The 19645-nt window shown below is 51.2% G+C and overlaps 1 protein-coding gene across 1 annotated transcript in view; it reads left to right on the forward strand.

Annotated features, from left to right (window-relative positions):
- GRHL3 (grainyhead-like 3 (Drosophila)) overlaps positions 1-19645 on the forward strand; it is a 36646-nt gene that overhangs the window by 11614 nt on the left and 5387 nt on the right. The window contains exons 2-15 of the mRNA XM_008574967.1: positions 96-282; positions 2525-2586; positions 4234-4579; positions 4834-4907; positions 5389-5542; positions 5775-5886; positions 7173-7267; positions 9560-9718; positions 10278-10356; positions 10479-10612; positions 12290-12324; positions 13577-13665; positions 14514-14599; positions 18007-18071. Coding sequence (XP_008573189.1) covers positions 96-282; positions 2525-2586; positions 4234-4579; positions 4834-4907; positions 5389-5542; positions 5775-5886; positions 7173-7267; positions 9560-9718; positions 10278-10356; positions 10479-10612; positions 12290-12324; positions 13577-13665; positions 14514-14599; positions 18007-18071 — 1677 coding nt within the window. The remainder of the gene's footprint in view (positions 1-95; positions 283-2524; positions 2587-4233; positions 4580-4833; positions 4908-5388; positions 5543-5774; positions 5887-7172; positions 7268-9559; positions 9719-10277; positions 10357-10478; positions 10613-12289; positions 12325-13576; positions 13666-14513; positions 14600-18006; positions 18072-19645) is intronic.

Below are 19645 nucleotides of genomic sequence, written 5' to 3' on the forward strand. Positions count from 1 at the left end.
TAACTCTCTGAATCCCTGGGCATTGGCTTGAGGCTGCCCAGTCATGGACCTTCCTTTTGTACAGCCTAAATTTGACACTCCTTGCTTGCCTTCAGTTTCAGGTCTGTGCGGCTGCTAAAGAATGATCCAGTCAACTTCCAGAAGTTCCCTTATACTAGTGAGGATGAGGCCTGGAAGACGTACCTGGAAAACCCCTTGACAGCCGCCACAAAGGCCATGATGAGAGTCAATGGGGATGATGACAGCGTTGCAGCCCTGAGCTTCCTTTATGATTACTACATGGTATGTTCGCCCCCTCTGGGCATGTCCCCTTCTGAGTGTCGTGTCTTTACTTTCAGGCCTCATGGCTCAATAGCCGACCAAGACCACACCCAGTCCTTTACCACTGGCCTTTTGCACATGCTGTTCCCTTTGCCTGACACCTCTCCTTTTCCCTGGCTCTACCCTACTCGTAGCTTAAATGTCACCTGATTCATTCATTCATTGAGCAGGGAGAAGGCTTTCTTGGGTCTCCCATTCTTTGCCTCATCTGGGCACTCTAAGCAACCACCATTATCATCTTTGACTGTATCCCTAGAAATTTGTTCTTTGCACTTTTATTTCTCTCTCTCTCCCACAAGACTGAGCTCCTGGAGGGCAAGAACCACACTGTGATCATTACTGAGTCCCAGCAGCACGTACAGTCTGCCACACAGTGTATGACACGTATTGATTAAGTGGATGAATGCCTGACTCACCGCTTGACTCAGCCAAGCACTCTCCGTCATAGCAGCACCCCCAACCTGCCATCTTCTTTCTGCTGCATTGGATCATATCAGTTTCCCTTTTATCTCCACCTGCCTATTCCAGCCCCACCACCTGGAATATACCTTTTGTTCTATAATCCATTCCCTTCCTTTGGGGCCCTTCTCAAGGCCCACCTTCTCTTGGATGCCATCCTGACACATCACCTGTTCCTCTCCTGAGTGTCTTACTGTCTTTCCTGCCCCTGCCGCTATTATAGGCACTGTAACACCTCCCGACAGACCATCTTTTCTTGCTCTCTAATTGTTTCCAGGGCCTTGGCCTTGACTCTGGGAGGCTATTGGTTCCTGAGAATAGTAATTAGATCCTCCCATATCTGACAAGTGAGGCTTGGGCCAGTCAGCAGTCACAGGTATATAACACAACATCACACACGCACACTCCTCACCTCCAGTGCCTGTGCCAGACGTCTCCTGAGTGTCTTACTGTCTTTCCTGCCCCTGCCGCTATTATAGGCACTGTAACACCTCCGGACAGGCCATCTTTTCTTGCTCTCTAATTGTTTCCAGGGCCTTGGCCTTGACTCTGGGAGGCTGTTGGTTCCTGAGAATAGTAATTAGATCCTCCCATATCTGACAAGTGAGGCTTGGGCCAGTCAGCAATCACAGGTATATAACACAACATCACACACGCACACTCCTCACCTCCAGTGCCTGTGCCAGACGTCGCTAATGGATTACAGCATGCATTCTCACTGAGGGAACATGAGGCTGCAGAATCTTTGTTAATATAGTACTCCAGGCAGCCCCTTTCTCTATCTGAATTGTAACGAGACAGCAAACTTACTATCTCTGGGCTGGGTGATTGCTCCAAGAAACACCCACGCTGCCCTCCCCATCCCAGAGCACTTTGGAATTAGAGATGCCCTGTGGATAGTGAGGACACAGTCTGATGGTGTGGAAAAGGTATCCAATTGGGAGTTTGAGACCTAGTCCTGCCACAAATGTGGCTTTGGGCAATATAGTGCTAAAGGGTGACTACTTCCCTTTCTTACTGAGGGTCTGGCACTGTGCCTGGTGCCTTCACTCGTACTAAGCACTCACAACAGTCCCTGAGGGAGGTATTGTTATTATTTTTACAGATGAGGATGCAAGGTCAGAGAGGTTAAGAGACTTGCCCCAGGCCACACAGCCAGTATGTGGTAGCTCTGGGAATTGAACCCAAAGAATTTGGATTCAGAGTCCATGCTTCTAACCACTAAGACAATAGAACCTCTCTGTGCCTCAGTTTCCTCATCCATATAATGGTGATGATATTAGTAGATATCTTGGAGTGGTTGTGAGGGTTAAATTAAAGCATGGAAGTCACTTGGTACACAGTGAGTATTATTTTTATTAATAAATCATCATGATCCCCTTGAAGTAGGTGTTATAATCTCCCGATAGACTTATGAAGAAACTGAGTCTCAGAGAGGTGCAGTCATTTATTCAAAGTCACAGAGCCCTTTTAAGCAGCAAAGCTAGGACTTAAGCCAGGCCTGCCTGACTCCAAATTCCATGCTCCTTAATTGCTAAGCTTGAAGTACTTCTTCTCACTCCCTAATGTGGGCCTCAGACTAAAGGATGGCAGAGCTCCTGCCAACTTGAAGGACTCATGGGTTTTCTCCTAGCAACCGAGATTGCTCCCCTGCCTGGCCAAGGGTACAGGAGAGGGCTGATGCTCTTAACAGCCACATCATAGCCATGAGCCATTCATAAATCCTTCTTTCCTCTCCTCTCAGGGGCCCAAGGAGAAGCGGATACTGTCCTCCAGCACCGGGGGTCGGAATGACCAAGGGAAGAGGTGAGGCTCACCAACGCCATCTCTGCCTCTTCTTCCCCACCTCCACCTCGGGCCTCTTTCACACAGGGCTGACTTACCCATTAGGCACAGGAGGTGCAGGTGTCTAGGGCCCACAGTACTTTTAGGTGCCCATGAAAGTGTTTTAATTTCTTTTAAAATCGGAAGAAAAAAATTATTATAATTCAGCCTGGATTATATTTGTTTTTATGCCAGTGCAATTGTGAAAGATATTTTTAAAGAAGCCTGTGAAGGCAGAAGAGCCTAGAGCCCATGAAAGTCATAATGAAACTCTGCTTGGACGCACACTCACTCGCACATGCACGCTCACACATGCACACATATGCACACATACACACATATACTCCAGATCCCTGCAGGCCATGCAGGCTGGAGTTTACTGAAAACAAACTTCAAAGCCATAGCAGTAGAAAAGCCCTGGAGGCAGCTTTTCTGTCCCAGCTCCAAAACCCTCTTCCGTGCAGCCTCTTGGGGAGGGAGACCTGGGAGGGGACATTTGAGTTCCCGTACTTCTTCCCTTGGCCCTGGCCCGCTGGCCTCTGCCTGGCATTATTGCCTTGGGGCACCAGTGTTCCTTTCCTTGTAAGAAGCAGCGCAGGTCATGCTCGTGGCCAGATGGGTACTGGAAGGACTTTGCCTCTCTTTCTCCACTTTCTCCTTCCCAGCCAATCAGGTGACCTCTCAAAAATGACTGTGTAAGGCCTCTGCTGGGAAGCCTTCTTGGCCCCTCTCTGCCTTCCAGAAAATCTAAACTGCTAAGGCAAGCATCACAGCTCTTCACATAATCCAGCGTGAGCATGCAGCTGGCTCAGGGTCACCTCCACTCCACTGCTAGGAACAGTGGGTTTGGGTGTGTGGGGGCCTTTCTCAAAACTAATTTTTAAAAATGTTATTAGCTCTTGGGATTACAAAAGCAATACCTATTTCTTGTGAAATATTCAAGCTCTATAGAATTAGATAAAGTAAAAAGTAAAATGCAGCTGGCTCAGGGTCACCTCCACTCCACTGCTAGGAACAGTGGGTTTGGGTGTGTGGGGCCTTTCTCAAAACTAATTTTTTAAAATGTTATTAGCTCTTGGGATTACAAAAGCAATACCTATTTCTTGTGAAATATTCAAGCTCTATAGAATTAGATAAAGTAAAAAGTAAAAGTTTCCTGTAATCCTACACCCCTATCCCCCTGAATAGTTTGGGGTACATCCTTCCAAATCTTTTTCTAAACATACACTACCTGTACTCACAGATACACCCCCCACCCCATACATACCCCCACGAGATGACTCAATAGAGTTATTTTGAAGTGGGGACATTTGACCCTAGCTAAGAAATAAATGATTAAACTTCCAGTTTTTTTAATTAACACGTACTGTAACCAGTAAAACAGATGTTTCCCTTCGACTCTGAGCCTGGACTTGGTTCCATTCTCAACCCTCTCCTCCCTGCTTATCCCTGTGACAAATTGGCCTTCCTTCTACAGCGTCTTGCTTCATGCATGTTGTTCAGACATTACATTGGATCAAAGAAGATCAGTGGGTCAGTGTGATGGTCACCTTCCAGTCCAGCCAGGGAACCCCTTCTGCCCCCAGAGAGAAGAGGAGCACTCATTCAGCCCTTCCTCTCTCTCCCCAGGTACTACCATGGTACGGAATATGAGACAGACCTCACCCCTCTTGAAAGCCCCACGCATCTCATGAAATTCCTGACAGAGAATGTGTCTGCAACCCCAGAGTACCCAGATCTGCTCAAGAAGAATAACCTGATGAGCTTGGAGGGGGCCGTGTCCACCGCTGGCAAGGCAGCTCCACTCCCCCCAGGTCCTAGCAAGCTGGAAGCTGGCTCTGTGGACAGCTACCTGTTGCCCACCAGTGACATGTATGATAACGGCTCCCTCAACACCCTGTTTGAGAGCATTCATGGGGTGCCGCCCACACAGCGCTGGCAGCCAGACAGCACCTTCAAAGAAGACCCACAAGAGGTGAGGGCCTATCCCCGTACCCCTCACAGCATCCCTGGATATGAGAGTGCATGTGCAGAAGGAGAGAAGATGGAGGGAAGGTCAGAGCTTTGGAATGCATGAGAGAAAGAGTCCCAGAGCTGAGGCAGGGCTGCCATGTACTGTTGTTCAAATTGTGCACTGCACAACCTGCACAATTATATGTGCAGTCCTGGGCTGAGCCCCAGCAGCCTGAACATGGCCATTTATTCTCTCGGGATTGTGTTTCTCTGCAGTCGCTGCTCTTCCCAGATATCCTGAAAACATCCCCGGAACCCCCATGTCCAGAGGACTATCCCAGCCTCAAAAGGTAACTTGGCCCCTCTGGACCCTTAGCCATCTGGGCAACAGGCAGAGGGCTGCAAATATAGCCCCAACTGTCCCCAGAACATAGCAGGCATAATCAGTGAATGAAAAGAGGGGAGTAAAAGCAGATAAAAAGAGAGAGAATGATTTCCACATTGCTTTCCCGGGCTGTGATGGGGAGCTCAGAGCTTAGCAGCCTATTAGAAAACTGAGGTTCTCTTGCCCTTAGTCTCCCTTGTGGCTTTGTCATACCTCAGGGGTCTCTCCGATTTTCACTGGGACCTCATTATTCAGCAGGATTGTGGCTCAACAAAGCCATTAAATAGAACTCCAAAAATATGGAAACTGAGGTCCAAGGAAGTAAAGTGACTGACCGAGATCACACAGCAAGTCGATAACACAGCTTCAAGCTTCCTGTGCCTCTGCCCTCTGGGATGCTCCTGCCTGTGAGCCCAGCTTCACTGTCCTCTCTCTCCTCCCTGCAGTGACTTCGAGTACACCCTGGGCTCCCCTAAAGCAATCCACATCAAGTCAGGCGAGTCACCCATGGCCTACCTCAACAAGGGCCAGTTCTACCCTGTCACTCTGCGGACCCCAGGAGGTGGCAAAGGCCTTGCCTTGTCCTCCAACAAAGTCAAGGTACATTGGCCCTGGATCTGCTTGGGAAGGGGGTGGAATGTGACAAGACATGCCTGCTGGTCATGCCAGCCAGGGATCCCAGGGAGAGGCTGTTCAGCAATATCCCATTGCCATGGGGTGAGGGAAACTGAGGCAAAGGGGCATGGCCACTGTACCCAGGCTCTGGGAAGGGACCAGGACTGCCTGGCACTCCCTTGAGCTTGGGGGTGACAGTGACCTGCTGTGCTCACAGAGTGTGGTGATGGTTGTCTTCGACAATGAGAAGGTCCCGGTAGAGCAGTTGCGGTTCTGGAAGCACTGGCATTCCCGGCAACCTACTGCCAAGCAGCGGGTCATCGATGTGGGTGAGAGCCTGTCCAAGCCCCCATCACAGTCTCTGTCTCCCCCCTTCCCTCACCAACCAGGCCTCTTTCTGGCTACACTTCTCTCTCCCCAGCCCCCTCTGACCTCTGTCTCCTGGTCAAACTCTGTGGGGTTTGCAGGGATTTGCATCTGTTGACTAGAAGCAGGGCCTCTTTTCTGTGTTGCTTTGGGATAAACAGGGCCCTGAGCACCCCAGCAGTGTCAGATAAATAGGCCCCTGATATGCTGGCCTGTTTGTCCCCATCAGGGGGCTTGGCTGATGGAGACACAAATGCATAAGATAACAGTGCAGGCAGCGGGTGGTTCGGAAAGCTTGAGGCACAGCACAAGAGCACGTCTGCTTTGGGAGCTGGGAACCTTGGGCTGTGCAGCAGGTAGGGGCAGAAGGAAGGTCCTCTGTGTGTGGCCTTGTCCCTGTCCCAGGCCCTGAAATAGGTGGGAGGCTCAGCCTACCCTCTAGTCTCCAGGTTCTGGCTCCATCACTCTCTTCCTGGTTGTGTGACCTATGTCACCCACCTCCCCTTCCTGAGCCTCAGTTTGCTCACTTGTCAAAAAAAAAAATGAGCCCAGCTACCCTGCCTGCCTGCAGTGCTGATTTCTGGTTTGGAGCCATGTATACTGGAGAACATTATATAAACAGGGAGCTATTCAATGACTTATCCGAGAGGCGGGAGAGCAGAATGGGCAGGACCATGGGTTCAAGAGCCAGACAGAGCTGAGCTTCAGTCCTTGCTCTGCCTTTTATTAGTGGTGTGACCTTGGGCAAGCGACCAAACCTCTCTGAGCTGCTTCATTTTCCTCACGTATAAACCAAATCTTCATAGCGTAGTTGTGAGGATGAACTGAGCGTTTGCCATATTGTAAGCATTTGGTAAATAGCAGTTGCCAGTACTTCTCCTTTTGCTACTGCTATTACTACCCCCATCCTGTTGTTATTCTTAGTACTGCTGCTTTATCCGGGAGATCTCCTAAATCCCAATCCTGATGAAAAGTATAACCTCCACCCAAAAATGAGGGGACTGGCCTAGTTGGCAAAGCAAGGGATTCCCTTTGGGGTGGGCAAATATGCTTCCCAGGCTGGACCTGTTTTCCCATCTGTAATCCAGGGCACAATAATCCATTTTCCTCCCTGTACTGAAGCATGGTTCTTGGGGCACGGGATGCCCTCCCCTGCCAAGAATGAGGCCCAGTTCCTAAATGCCTCTTCCCCAGAGTGCCTCAAACTTCCTTCCCTCCTGACTCTCCTGCTGGCCTCCTGTGGTTTCAGCTGACTGCAAAGAAAACTTCAACACGGTGCAGAACATCGAGGAGGTGGCCTATAATGCTCTGTCCTTTGTGTGGAATATCAATGAGGAAGCCAAGGTCAGTGCTGGGGGTGGTAGCTGATATGGGACTGGGCCACCAGGAAGTCCCCATCCTGGGGGAAAGGATTGCGTGCACCCAGAATTGTGGCATTTGCTCTGAAGAGGGCACCACTGGAAGAGGCAGGAATGGAGGGGTGTAGAAGCCAAGGCTCTGGAGCAGTCAAGCTGGGTCCACATCCCAGCCCTTCTATCCAACTGTGTGACTTTGGACCAGTGCCATGTTCCCTCTGAGCTTCAGTTTTCTTGGTTATAAAATGGGAATGTAATCATAGCACCAGCTGATATGTTGTAGTAAGGATCAGGCGAGATAGGTAAAAGGAAGAGCACAGGCCTGGCGCATAAGTGGTGGCTGTTGTTATTAATCCAACCCATTTACCAGATGGGAAAACCAAGCCTTGTGCAAGGTCACACAGCAAGCTGCTGGTGGCACCCAAGTATCCTGACTTCTAGGCCAGTGCAGAATGTTTCAGGAGAAATACTTAGGAGTCTGGTCACTGAGGGCTCCAATCCCAGTCATCTCATTTCTCTGAGCACATGAAATGGAACTGTAATCTGCTAGGATTATGGTGAAGATTCCATGAAAGCATGCACGTCTAAGAGAACAGAACATCGGTGGGCCCATCAGAGAGGCTGCTGGTACCTTTCTTCATGCCAGCCTTTAAGCTTTAAGATTCTTCCAGCATTAGTGCTTGAGCCCAGCCACCAGCTTGCCATGTGCTTATGGGCCTCTCTGTGTCTTGGTTTTCTGTTTGGAGAACTGGCATAATAGAAAGGGCACAAGTCTGGGAGTCAGGGGTTGGGTGACTTTTGGCCTGTCCCTTACCATCCCTGGACTGGGCTTACGTCACCCACCCAGGTTGGGTCCAGCTCATCTCAAGGGCATTTCTGACCTGGACAGTCTGCGGAGCTAACCCCTGCCTCCCTGCCTGCCTCACAGGGCAGCCAGGTTGTCTGGAAAAAAATGGTGAAGGCGCTCTGAAAACACAAAGGGAAGCACGAAGACGGGGGGATTATTATTATTCAAACAGACTCCAGGGGCTGGAGGAGGAGCTGGGGCCTCTGGTTCAGGGAGGTGGGGAAAGTTTCGTGGGAAGGGAGAGGTAGGTTTCGGTGGGGATTTTCTCACAGCTTCTTAAGCCCCCAGGCTTGGGTCTTTCTCAGGTGCGGGCTGGGTGGGGGCTGCATTAGAGCTGAGCTGGCTGAGGGGGAGGTATGTCTGGCATGTGCCGGGGGCCTGGCCCCCACAGCTGGGAAGGAAGGGGGTCTGTTCTGGCACCCCACCCCACCACCGCTGTTCATGTTAGGGTCATTTCCAAGGGAAATGTCCTAAAGACAGGGGCCAGCCTGGGGTGGGCTCTGGCCCTGGAGCCCCTGGTACAAGTCTGCAGGTAGACAATCACCAGGTGACCTTGCTAGGGCTTGCCCACCTGAGACTGGCCCCAGGCTACCACCAGTTGGGCACAGGCTTTGGGTCAAGACTCCAGCTATCCCTCTCACAATAACACACAACATGCCTAGCAGTGACTACATGCCAAGCTCACTAGGTGCTCTACACTCTGCCGCCACACGAGATAGATTTAATTATCCCTATTTTGCAGATAAGGAAACCAAGGCTCAGTGAGGTTAAAGAATTTGTCTAAAGCCACATGGCTAGTGAGTGGCAGAGCCCAGCTTCCCATCCCAGGTCTGGGTAGCTCCATGTCCAGGTTCATCTTGGTATGCCACCCTACCTGACTCCCTGGGGAATATCAGCAAGTTATTTCCCTGCGCAGAGCCTCCATTTCTTCTGCAGTAAGATGGGTGGTGAACGAAATGGTGCCCTTGCTGTTTGGGGGTGGGACCAAATGAACAGAAGGAATCTCTTGATAGAGGGTCCGGCCCTAGCTGGAGCTGGTACTTGGGGTGAAAAGGGGCTGTGCCTCACCTCTGTGTCTCTGGGCCAGCAGGAAAGTGGTCTCCCTAAGCTGGGAGAAGGGGGAATTTGGCCCTTCTCCACCTCCTTGCTCTGAGTTTCAGAAAAATAAGGGTCTGGATTTTAAGTCCCTAAAAGACCCTTAAATATCCATCCCAGGGCCTCAATCCATTGGGCTGCCCTTGGCAATCTAGTGGAAGCTGTATTGCCTAATTTCCCCATCTGTAAAAGAGGGATGGTGATGTTTTCCTTCCAGGGGCCTTGTAAGGCTTAAGAGTGCTCACCAAGTACACAGAAGGCTCAAGAAACAGGATTGTTGTGGGACGGTGGGGATGGCGACCTTGGCAGTCCACTTACCCAGCTCCCTCCTATCCCCAGGTGTTCATCGGGGTCAATTGCCTGAGCACAGACTTCTCCTCACAGAAGGGGGTGAAGGGTGTCCCCCTAAACCTGCAGATTGACACCTATGACTGTGGCTCAGGCACTGAACGCCTGGTACACCGCGCTGTCTGCCAGATCAAGATCTTCTGTGACAAGGTGGCTGGGGCAGTCAGACCCTCTACTGAGTCCTGGGAGGGAAAAGGGTCAGGCCTGACCTGTGCATCCTCCCAGGCTTTCTGGGTGTGTCTGTCTCTCTCTCTGTTTCTTGCTCTCTGAATGTCTCTCTCCATGTGCTTGTTATTGGTCTGTCTCTGTCTCTCTCTGTGTATCTTCCTCTGTCTCTCTGCATTTCTGTCTCTCTTGGCTTTCTTTTTCTGAAGATCACTTTCTGGATCTCTGTAACTCTCCCTCTCTTTCTCTATGTCTGTCTTCCTCACTGTTCTATTTCTTCTCTTCTCTCTCCAACTCTCTCCATTTCTCTTTTGTCTCTTTGTCTCTCTCTCTTCTCCTTCTCTCCTTCTCATCCCTATATCTGTCTGTCTCTCTCACTGCCTATGCTGACCTCAGGCAGGCAGGGCTGGTACCTTTCATTTCCTGGTCTTGTTGTCGGAAAAAAGCAGGACCAGAAGTGTGGCCCATACTTAAAATGCAAACAGCATCTTGTGTACCAGCCTCTCCCAAGGCTCTTGGTGATCCCTCCCCTTCTCTCCTGCAGGGAGCTGAAAGGAAGATGCGAGATGATGAGCGGAAGCAGTTCCGGAGGAAGGTCAAGTGCCCTGACTCCACCAACAGTGGTCAGTGGGGATTGGCCAGGGACTGGGTGGGCTCGGCTGGGCTGGAGGGGAGGAGACTAGAGGGGAGAGGCTGGCGGCCTGAGTGGAGGGGCCTCAGGGCACTGGTTTTCTTTTCCCATCAGGCATCAAGGGCTGCCTGCTGTCGGGCTTCAGGGGAAATGAGACCACCTACCTGCGGCCTGAGGCTGACCTGGAGACCCCGCCGGTGCTGTTCATCCCGAATGTGCACTTCTCCAGCCTGCAGCGCCCTGGAGGGGTGAGGGCCATGGGCTGGGTAGGGGGTCCTGAGAGAGGGTCCCAGCCTGAGTGAGGCCTGCCCTTGCACAGACCAGTGAGAGCAACTGCCCCTCAGCCAGTATAGGCCAACTGAGATGTTCATAGGTCCTGATATTTTAAAAATAAAAATACTTTTATTTAATCCTAGGGGTTTCAAAAATGTATATATGGTCATATAACTTGAGTGACTTATTGAAGAGAAGAATGTTGATGAGGAAATGGACTTTATAACCATTGAAATGGTCATGCTTGGGGCACACTCAGAGGAGGTTTTTGATAGCTGAGCCCCAATTTCAGTGGCAGCCACATCGAAGCTGAGTGACAACAATCGTCATGGCAACCCTGGTGCACTTGCCACAGTCCAGGTTGCAAGCTTGCTTGCGCCTAGTGCTCCCTGTGCATTATCTCCTCACCACAGCCCTGCAAAGTCAGTCATACTGTCTCCCTGGATTTGGAGGCACAGAGAGGTTAAGAAGCCCCCCTAAATTACACAGCTAGTATGTGGCAGAGTCAATATTGGGACTGAGGCACCCGGTTTAGACTCTAGGCCCCGCACCTCTAGCTCCTCCAGCTCAAGCTGGGAGCCGGGCGTGGGCTGAGCCAAGCCCTTGGCTGCATCGCTCCCTTCCTCTTACAGCTGTCCTGGGAGGCAGAGACTGTGCTTGTCCCCTTTTCCAGATGAGGTCCCACAACGAGCCAGTGTCTCCTAGTTTGCTGCCACATTAAACAACCTGACCATACCCTTCCATCGAGGGCACAGTTCACCACTGTTTCAGTGGGAATGTTGCCAAAACAGGCCTCGGGATACAAGATGTGTTTAGTGTATTGACTTAGCACAGTGAGGTGCATGATGGTCAGCTGAGAAGAGCAGCCAGTACTGAGGTAGCCCTTGGCACACACGGAAAGCACTTCTGCGTCCTCTCCTCACTGCCCTGGAAATGACACGGTGGCCTCCGCAGCACACACAGCTGCATTAACCCATTTTCTCTTGGTTCCTCCCTCTCTCTCTCCCCAAACAAAGTAGGGAGATGACCACTCAGGATTAAGGCACCTATGGCCAGGTTGACAGCTAATCTGTGGGGGAAGCCTGGGAGAGGGGAAGCCCAGGGAAGCAGAGTGAGCAGAGAGCCTGATTCTAAGCCCTGACTCTGCCTCCTGCTAAGCGTGCTGCCTCGGGAGGCTCTGTGTCCTCTTGGGCATTGACTTTTCACCTCTCAGGACTGGGCGAGGACTGCAGCAGACAGCACAGTAGTAGTAGTGCCAGGTGCACAGTAGTGTTCAAGTGGGTACCTCTTCCCCTCACCCCCTTCGCCTCAGCTCCAGCTGCCTAGTTGCCAGCTACAGGAGCAGCTGCAGCTCCCAGCACTCCGGGTGTGCTGGGGCTCAGGGGGCTCACTGCTCTGCCAGCCTTTCTTTATCACCTCCTATGTGCTCGCTGAGTCCCTGACTTACCCAGCTTGGGCTGGGTGAGCCCTTTCAACTCAAGATCTCAGCTCCCTTAAGGGGACTTATCTGAGTAGAATGGGCTGGAAAGGCATGGAAATCGCATCTGCCTCCTCCCCACCAAAGAATGTTCCTCCCAGAAAGCCTCCAGCAGCAGAGAGCTCCTCTTATCTTCCCGCATGTGATGGAAAATGTCTTTTTCTCTTCATTGCAGGTCGTCCCCTCGGCAGGACACAGCAGCTCCAACAGGTATGGAGGGAAGCAGCCAAGGGCCTTACCTCCCCTCCCATGCTCCCTGTACCTACTGCACTGCCCCCAGCCTGCCTTTCCCTCTCCTACCCTCAACCCAGCACCTGGGGCCAGAGGATGTAGCCAGGAGATTCTGCCCCCAACCCCCAAGCGAGGTTCACGCTCCTTTCTCATTGAAACTGCCTGGGTTTTTATGGGGTTGCTTTATGTGAAAAGTTGGCGAATCTCTGGCGAGACACCCGCTTGTAAAAAGAGAAAGAAAAAGCCTCTGAGATGGTGGTACAGATTTAGAGAGCAAGGAGGGAAGCTGTGCTGAAGGATTTAGGGGATTAAAGCCCCCTGTGCCCTTCCCCCAACACACACCTACCAGAGGTGATGGAGGGGCTGGTGCCCCTTTGGCTTAGGAAGGGCCTCTGTGTCCTTCCCTTGGTCAGACACAGCCTCAGTGCCATTAGCAGTCCCTTCACCTGTCTGAGCCTCAGCCTGCAAATTTGTCAGGCGAGGAAAAGAGCCCCGTGAGGGTGAGGCAGATATGAGAGGGTGCTGTATATGCAGGATCTCCGTAAATGGGAAAGCACTTAATAGAGATCATTTGTTTTTATTATCCGTTTCTTCCTGTAAACAGGATGTACTTTTCATATGGTGCTTTCACACCAAATTATGTCGCTTATCACCTCACAACAGTCCCGGCAACATAGGCAAGGAGAGGCTATTGCTCTTCTTCATGCATGAGGAAACTGAGGCTCAGAGAACTGAAGTGACTCCTAGTCACACAGCTATTAAGTAGCAGAGGCGGGACTGGAACCCAGGTCTGTCTTACTCCAAAACCCACAATTCCTCCTCGCTGCCTCACATCTAACCTGATTCTTTAAAAAAAGAACAAGGTTGATGATGGTAACAGTCCATATTTATTGAGGCCATATTTTGCGTCGCACACTGTGCTAAGAGCAGTATGCATTCTCTCCTGCAGCCTCACGACAACTTTATGAAGTATTGTTATTCCTTTACCATCACCCCCGTTTTATAGATGGGGTCACTAAGAGGCTGAGGAACTCACCCCAGCTCACGCAGCTAATGTGTGGCAGGGCTGGGATTTGAACCCAGCCAGCCTTCTACTTACCATTATCCCACTACTTTGCGCCCACCCACATGTTGTCTCCCCCACCTCTAGGGCCCCTGGAGGCCCAGCAGGGTCCTTCAGCCTCTGGTCTGCTCCCCGGCTCCTCACACACCCCTCCTTGCCATCCCACAGGCTGCCTCTGAAGCGCACCTGCTCGCCCTTTGCTGAGGAGTTTGAGCCTCTGCCCTCCAAGCAGGCCAAGGAAGATGACCTTCAGAGAGGTAGCCTCTTTCCCTCTCCATCTGCTCTCAGAGCCCACCCAGCTCCCCACTCCCTGTGAGGCCCTTCCCAAAGTCTGAAACACCGATCCTGGCCCAGGCAGTTGGGGCAGGACCAACCCCAGGAAGGAGGGCACGAGGGGCTGCTTTACTCACTGGAGCTGAGTTTGCTAAAACTTGGGCGTGGGGGGTAAGGAGGGCACCCAGGCTGCTTGGAGAGACAGCCACGGGCTTCGGAGGGCTTCTGCCTCCTTTGACCTGGTTTGGACATGGGCGTCCTGGGGCAGCTAGTACAGGCAACAGGTTCATTATACCAGGCAAGTCCCCCCACTTTCTCTAATGGTGGGAATGGGGTGGGGTTTCAATGTCTGACTCTAAATCGGTGACCTCCTGGCGGAGGAGGGGACAAGCCCAAATCTCTGTTGGCTGTAGCTGACTATCAGGAAGAAACCACCAGCCTCTAAGATCAGAAGCTTCCAGCCACCACGAATTGAGCTTTGGCCTGCCCTCAGTGTTTCCAAATATTGTCATCAATTCCCATCACGACTCTGTGAAATGGGGATCCCATTTTACATACAAATAAAGTGAGGCTTCGTGATGTTAAAAGCACCTCTTCAAGGTCTCCTGGCTGGTGGGTAGTAGAGCAGGGGATCCAAACCCGCCCAAATGAGCACAGTCTAAGAAGGTACATGATGACCTGCAAAGTTGGTGCAGTGTTTCCCACTGGGTACAGACCCTCAGCAGAAATTAATCTTATATCGAAGTAATATTTTTTAAGACTTCCCATCCCTGAGATGTTCCTGGGCCCGTTATCTGATGTGTGCCTCAGAAAGCCACCCTTTGCTTTGCAGTTCTTCTGTACGTGCGGAGGGAGACTGAGGAGGTGTTTGATGCCCTCATGTTGAAGACCCCGGACCTGAAGGGACTAAGGAATGCGGTAAGATGCCTGTGGACCCCGCTTGCCCTGGCCGGTCCCTCCTCTGGGATCCTGTCCCCTACTCTTCACCACACAGTTCTGATTTCCCACAGGTAGGCTCTAAGAAGGAAAATCCTGGAACGTTGGCTTTCTGGTGGCCTACCTGTCCCACCCCATGTGTGTGTGGGGGGGCCATGGGGCCCTGCTGGTGGGGGTGTGCCTCTGTGATGTTATCTCCCATCCAGAACCCTGGCTCCACCCTGGGAGCCGCACACACCATAAATCCTCCTTAATCTGATGGCTGCTGTCTGACAGGCCAGGGCTTTCTGTTGGCTTTGCAAACTTGTTTCTGTTTTAATGGGAATGAAACCCAAAAAGGCCAGGCCCCAGAGACGTTCTTTTTTCTTTCCCAGGGGGCCTCATTCCTCCTGCTTGTGGTTGGCTGGGGGTTTCTGGCTGGGGTGGCTGAACGCAGTGTCTGGCCAAGGAGACCTTCCCCAACCCCCAAACTGCCAGAGAGCCGGTGAAACAGCCCAGCCTCGAACAAAAGCCACAGCAGCTTCATGGCTCAGCCAAAAAGTGAACAAACACAGCCTCCGCCAGGGCCAGCCATGCTTGAAGGTCGGACCACTCAGGAAAGCCAGTTGGTTCCAAGATCGCAGGCTGGAGGAAGGAAAAATGAATCTGATAATAACATGAGCTACCTTTTATTGAAGACCCCCGTGTGCCAGGCATTTGGTCAGGCACGCTGCCTTTGCTGGCTCATCCTGACAAGTGGGACTATTACTATCTCATTTTCCACCAGGAAACAGCCTCCAAGAGGTCAGGTGACTGGCCAAGGTTACTCAGCTTGAAGTGACAGAGCTGGGATTCTAGCCCAAGCTCTCTCCACTCTGCTATTCTGCCTTGTTCTCTTTACGTACCATCAATCCTGCTTGGCATCAGCCCCAGGAAATTTGGCTCATGAAAGGCCATTAATATCACTTGAATATAGACACAGAATCTTTGGGTTGGACAGTACCTTAAAGGGTCAGCTCCCCATCTGGCGCTTGAGCTCATTTCCCAGCAGCTGTTCCAAGTGGGTGGCCCACTCTTGCCTTGTACACGTGCAGAGATGGAGAGCTCACTACCTTCTGGGGCAGCCCATGCTGTCTTTATATAATTTGTTCAATTTAGGATTAGAAAGTTCCTAAATTCTTCCTCAGATTGACTTGAGATCTTTCTGGTAGCTTCTAGCATAGTCTAGGAGCTTTTCTTGCCTGAAAAGATCTCTGTCAAGGCAGAGATAACTGAGAAACTAAACCTAATCCTCTTCCTAACATGCCCAGAGACAACTACCTCCACCTGGAACTGGTGGCCTGAGGTTCACTGCAGCTTTGAGGCAGCCGATACTACTAAACACCAATGTTCTACTGAGCTCTTATCATGGGACAGGCACTGGGCCCTTTACATAATCGCCTCAGTTCACATGCAGAACCACCCTATGTTTACATCCCATTACTATGCCCATTTCACACATGAGGAAACTGAGGCTCAGAGAAGGCGACCTATTCAAAGTTCTGCAACTCCAGGTGGTAGAGCTGGGATCAGACTAGATTATCTGCTAGAGAAAACTTCGGGAGCTATCGGGAGAAAAGGGCTGACTCTGGCTGTGTGAGCTCACGCAGGCGGCTCAAAAAACCTCTCAACCCATCTTCTCATCTGCAGAATAAGCTCCCACACTTTGGGATGTGATGGAGTCAGTCAGCCTGGGCTCTAGCCTTTGAGCTCACGCAGGCGGCTCAAAAAACCTCTCAACCCATCTTCTCATCTGCAGAATAAGCTCCAACACTTTGGGATGTGATGGAGTCAGTCAGCCTGGGCTCTAGCCTTCGGGTGCATGGCTTATCTTCTTCAAGCTCAGTATGCTCCCCCATCAAATAGGGCTCATAATCTCTGCCTAGAAGGGGGAGATATTGAGGTTATCCCCCTCACAGCAGGGCAGTGAGCATCCCCAGTGCTCCACTTCTAAATAATAACAATGGCCATTTGCTGAGGTACATGCCAGGAGCTGCCCTAAATGTTTCATGTGGATCAATCCATTTAATTCTGCTAGCCACCTGTGAGGTAGGTACTGTTACTGTCTCCACAAGTAGTTTGCACAAGGTCACCCAGCTGGTGGATGGTAGAGCCCTTAGCACTGGAACAATCCAAATGTATCCTGCCTGACAATAGGCAAGAGTTAAGGGAAGCGGTAGATGCTCTTTAGGATATTTTACAGCCACTTAAAAATGCTGTTTGCCAAGTATTTGTTGTGATATGGGAAGGCTTATAATATGATGATGAGTAAAAGTAGTTACCTAAAACTATCTATGGAATATAAAAATATCTATACACATGGCCAAAAGATGGGAAGGCAGACACCCAGATGTTAATAGTGTTTATCTCTGGGAAACAGGATTATGGATGATTGTAATTTTCTTCATAATTTTCCACCATATGGATATATAGTGCTTCCATAATCCGGAAGTAAAAAGTGATGATATAAAAGACTGGCATAGTGGGTTGCAGGGCGGGGCAGCTGAGACTCAGGCTCTGGGCTGGAGACGTAGGGACCAGGAAAGGCAAGAGGGGAGAAAGAAGCTTATATGTGGGTGTGGAGGGTGAGGGGCAGCCAGAGGATGAAACGTGCAGAGAGGGGAAGGTTCACAGAGGGGTTGGGGAGGAGGAGGGCAATAGAGGGCCCTAAGAGTGAGGAGGGTCTTAGAGATGTCTGTAGGGGAGGAGGAAGAGAGAGGTTTTGGAGGTGGGAGAGTCATCAAAGGGTCTGGAGACCACAGAGAGGATAGAGGGCTCTGGGGCCCTGGCAAGAAGTGAAGATCAGAGGGCCTGAGCTTGAAGCCTCATCTAACCACCTAGAACAAACATATTTGATTTGATTCCCTCTCTAATGGTTGTTACCTCTGGAGCCCAGCGGGTGGGACTGGCTATCGTGTTCTGCCCCAAACCTGCACTTCTTTCCTTGTGCCTGATGGAAAGGAACAGCACATCCTCCACCTTACCCACCACCTGTCTACCTGCTTGACCTCTGACTCCTCGCATTCTTCCACATCCATGCGTCTTCAGATCTTTCACTTTCTTTAATATGTCTGGAATCTGGCCGTTTCTTGTGAGGGTCTTTGCAGAAGCCTCTACCTTTTCACCTCCCCAGCGTGGAGAAACACGTTGCAGCTAGTGTGATCTGTTTAACATGCAAATCTGATTATGCCTTCTGCTTAAAAACCTTGAGTAGCTCCCATTACCTATAGATTAAGTCTAAACACCTTAGCATGACATTCTAGATCCTTCATAAACTAAAAACAACAACAACAAACAAACAAGAAAAAGAAAAAAGACTTATAAATCCAGTTTTGGCAGCGGGCAGTGAACCCCCTACTGTTTTCTTCCAGATATCTGAGAAGTATGGGTTCCCTGAAGAGAACATTTACAAAGTCTACAAGAAATGCAAGCGAGGGTAAGTGCCAAGTTCAACCCTCCCACCTGCTTGCTGCTCAGTGCCGAGGAGGGTTTGTACTTGGCCTTCGTGGAGAGGCTGAGGGGATAGAGAGTTGGGGTGGAGAGCCCCCCAGTCAGGCCAAGGCCACTGGTTATCCCTTCACCTGCAGAGATCAGACTTTGATCCCTATTGGGAAGGCTGGGAGTGGGAGACCAGTACAGGGTCTTTATACATGACCTCCTGGGGTGGAGGGGGAAGCTCAGGGTCATGTATCAGAAGAGCCACATTCAAGTCCCAAGGCCACTGGATAACTAACTCATTTGATTATAATGATAATGAGTCTAGTGACCACCATTCACTTGACTGTCTACTATGTGTCAGATACTGGGTTAGGCACCTCTCATTTACCCTCTCAGCCACACAAAGAGGTAGATACCATTACCTGCTTTTTAAAAATAGGGAAACTGAGGCCCAAGAGCGATAAGCAGTGTTCAGGAGGCAGGAGCAATGGAACAAAGGCACAGAGTCAGAAAGGCCCAGCCATGTTGCTACTGGCAGAGTTGGGGGCAGGAGGGGATGGCTGGCTGGCAATGAGTCTGGAAAGGGAGTTGAGACTGGGGGTTGCTTTGAGGGGGCCTAGCCAAGGATGCTCCATGGTCTCCTCCACCTTCAGGCTGGACTAGGCAGGAGGTGGCAATGCTGTACCCTCCAAGGGGCCAGTCAGCACCTGGTGCCATGGGCTCCTGGGGACCACAGCACTCTTTGTTGTCTGCTGAGGAGATCCCTTGGGGGGGATGGAGAGGGACCCACAATGACTGTCCTCCCAGGCTCTAGTCCCTTGGTAAGAGACAGCGAGCTGGGCCTTTGCAGCCCTTCATGACTAGGTCACTTCACCAGCCCAGGGGCATTCCCAGCCCAGAGGACCCAGGACCAGGCCCTGGGAAATACTCCCTGCCCCTCTGCCCATAGCTCAGACTTGATCCTCCTGCTCTGGGTAGTCAAACTCCAGTTACACTTCATAGTAGCTACTGGAAGGTGCTCAGGCATTTGCCCATGGCTATCGCCTATTGGTTTCACTTTTTAGAAGACTGCAAAGTGAGGCAGGTTTTGTATTCAAGCTGAAGCTGCATCTAATCAGGCCCAGGGGCCTGGCCTCCTTCCTCACAGGCCAGCCCTGCCTCCCTCCCTCTTTTGTGGTTCCCCCTAGCCTCCCATAGAAGAGTGCAGTGGGGGAAAGGTGTCCATCCCTGCAGCCCCTGGGAATCCATTTGGTTTTGGTTGTATGAGTGTCTAGAGTCTATTTTTGGGTGTGTGTGTGTGTGTGTGTGTGTATGTTTTTTTCCTAAGTTTCGGTTTCAAACTGGGGCTCACATGCTCTCTGGAGTGGAATCCACTTCATGGCCAAGGGCAGACTCCGCTTTGCCCAGACAGGCCCAGCCTCACTTCCCCTTCGGTGCCTGTGCCCACGCCCCCTGGCTCCAGCCCTGCCTGCCGCAGGCCTCTCTCACAAATCCCATCCCTAGCTGGCTGAGGGGCCTAGAAATGCCTTTGGGTATAGTTGTGTGTGTGTGTGTGTGTGTGTGTGTGTGCAG

Source organism: Galeopterus variegatus, unplaced genomic scaffold (genome assembly GCF_000696425.1).
Source record: "Galeopterus variegatus unplaced genomic scaffold, G_variegatus-3.0.2 Scaffold1123, whole genome shotgun sequence".
Taxonomy (NCBI): domain Eukaryota; kingdom Metazoa; phylum Chordata; class Mammalia; order Dermoptera; family Cynocephalidae; genus Galeopterus; species Galeopterus variegatus.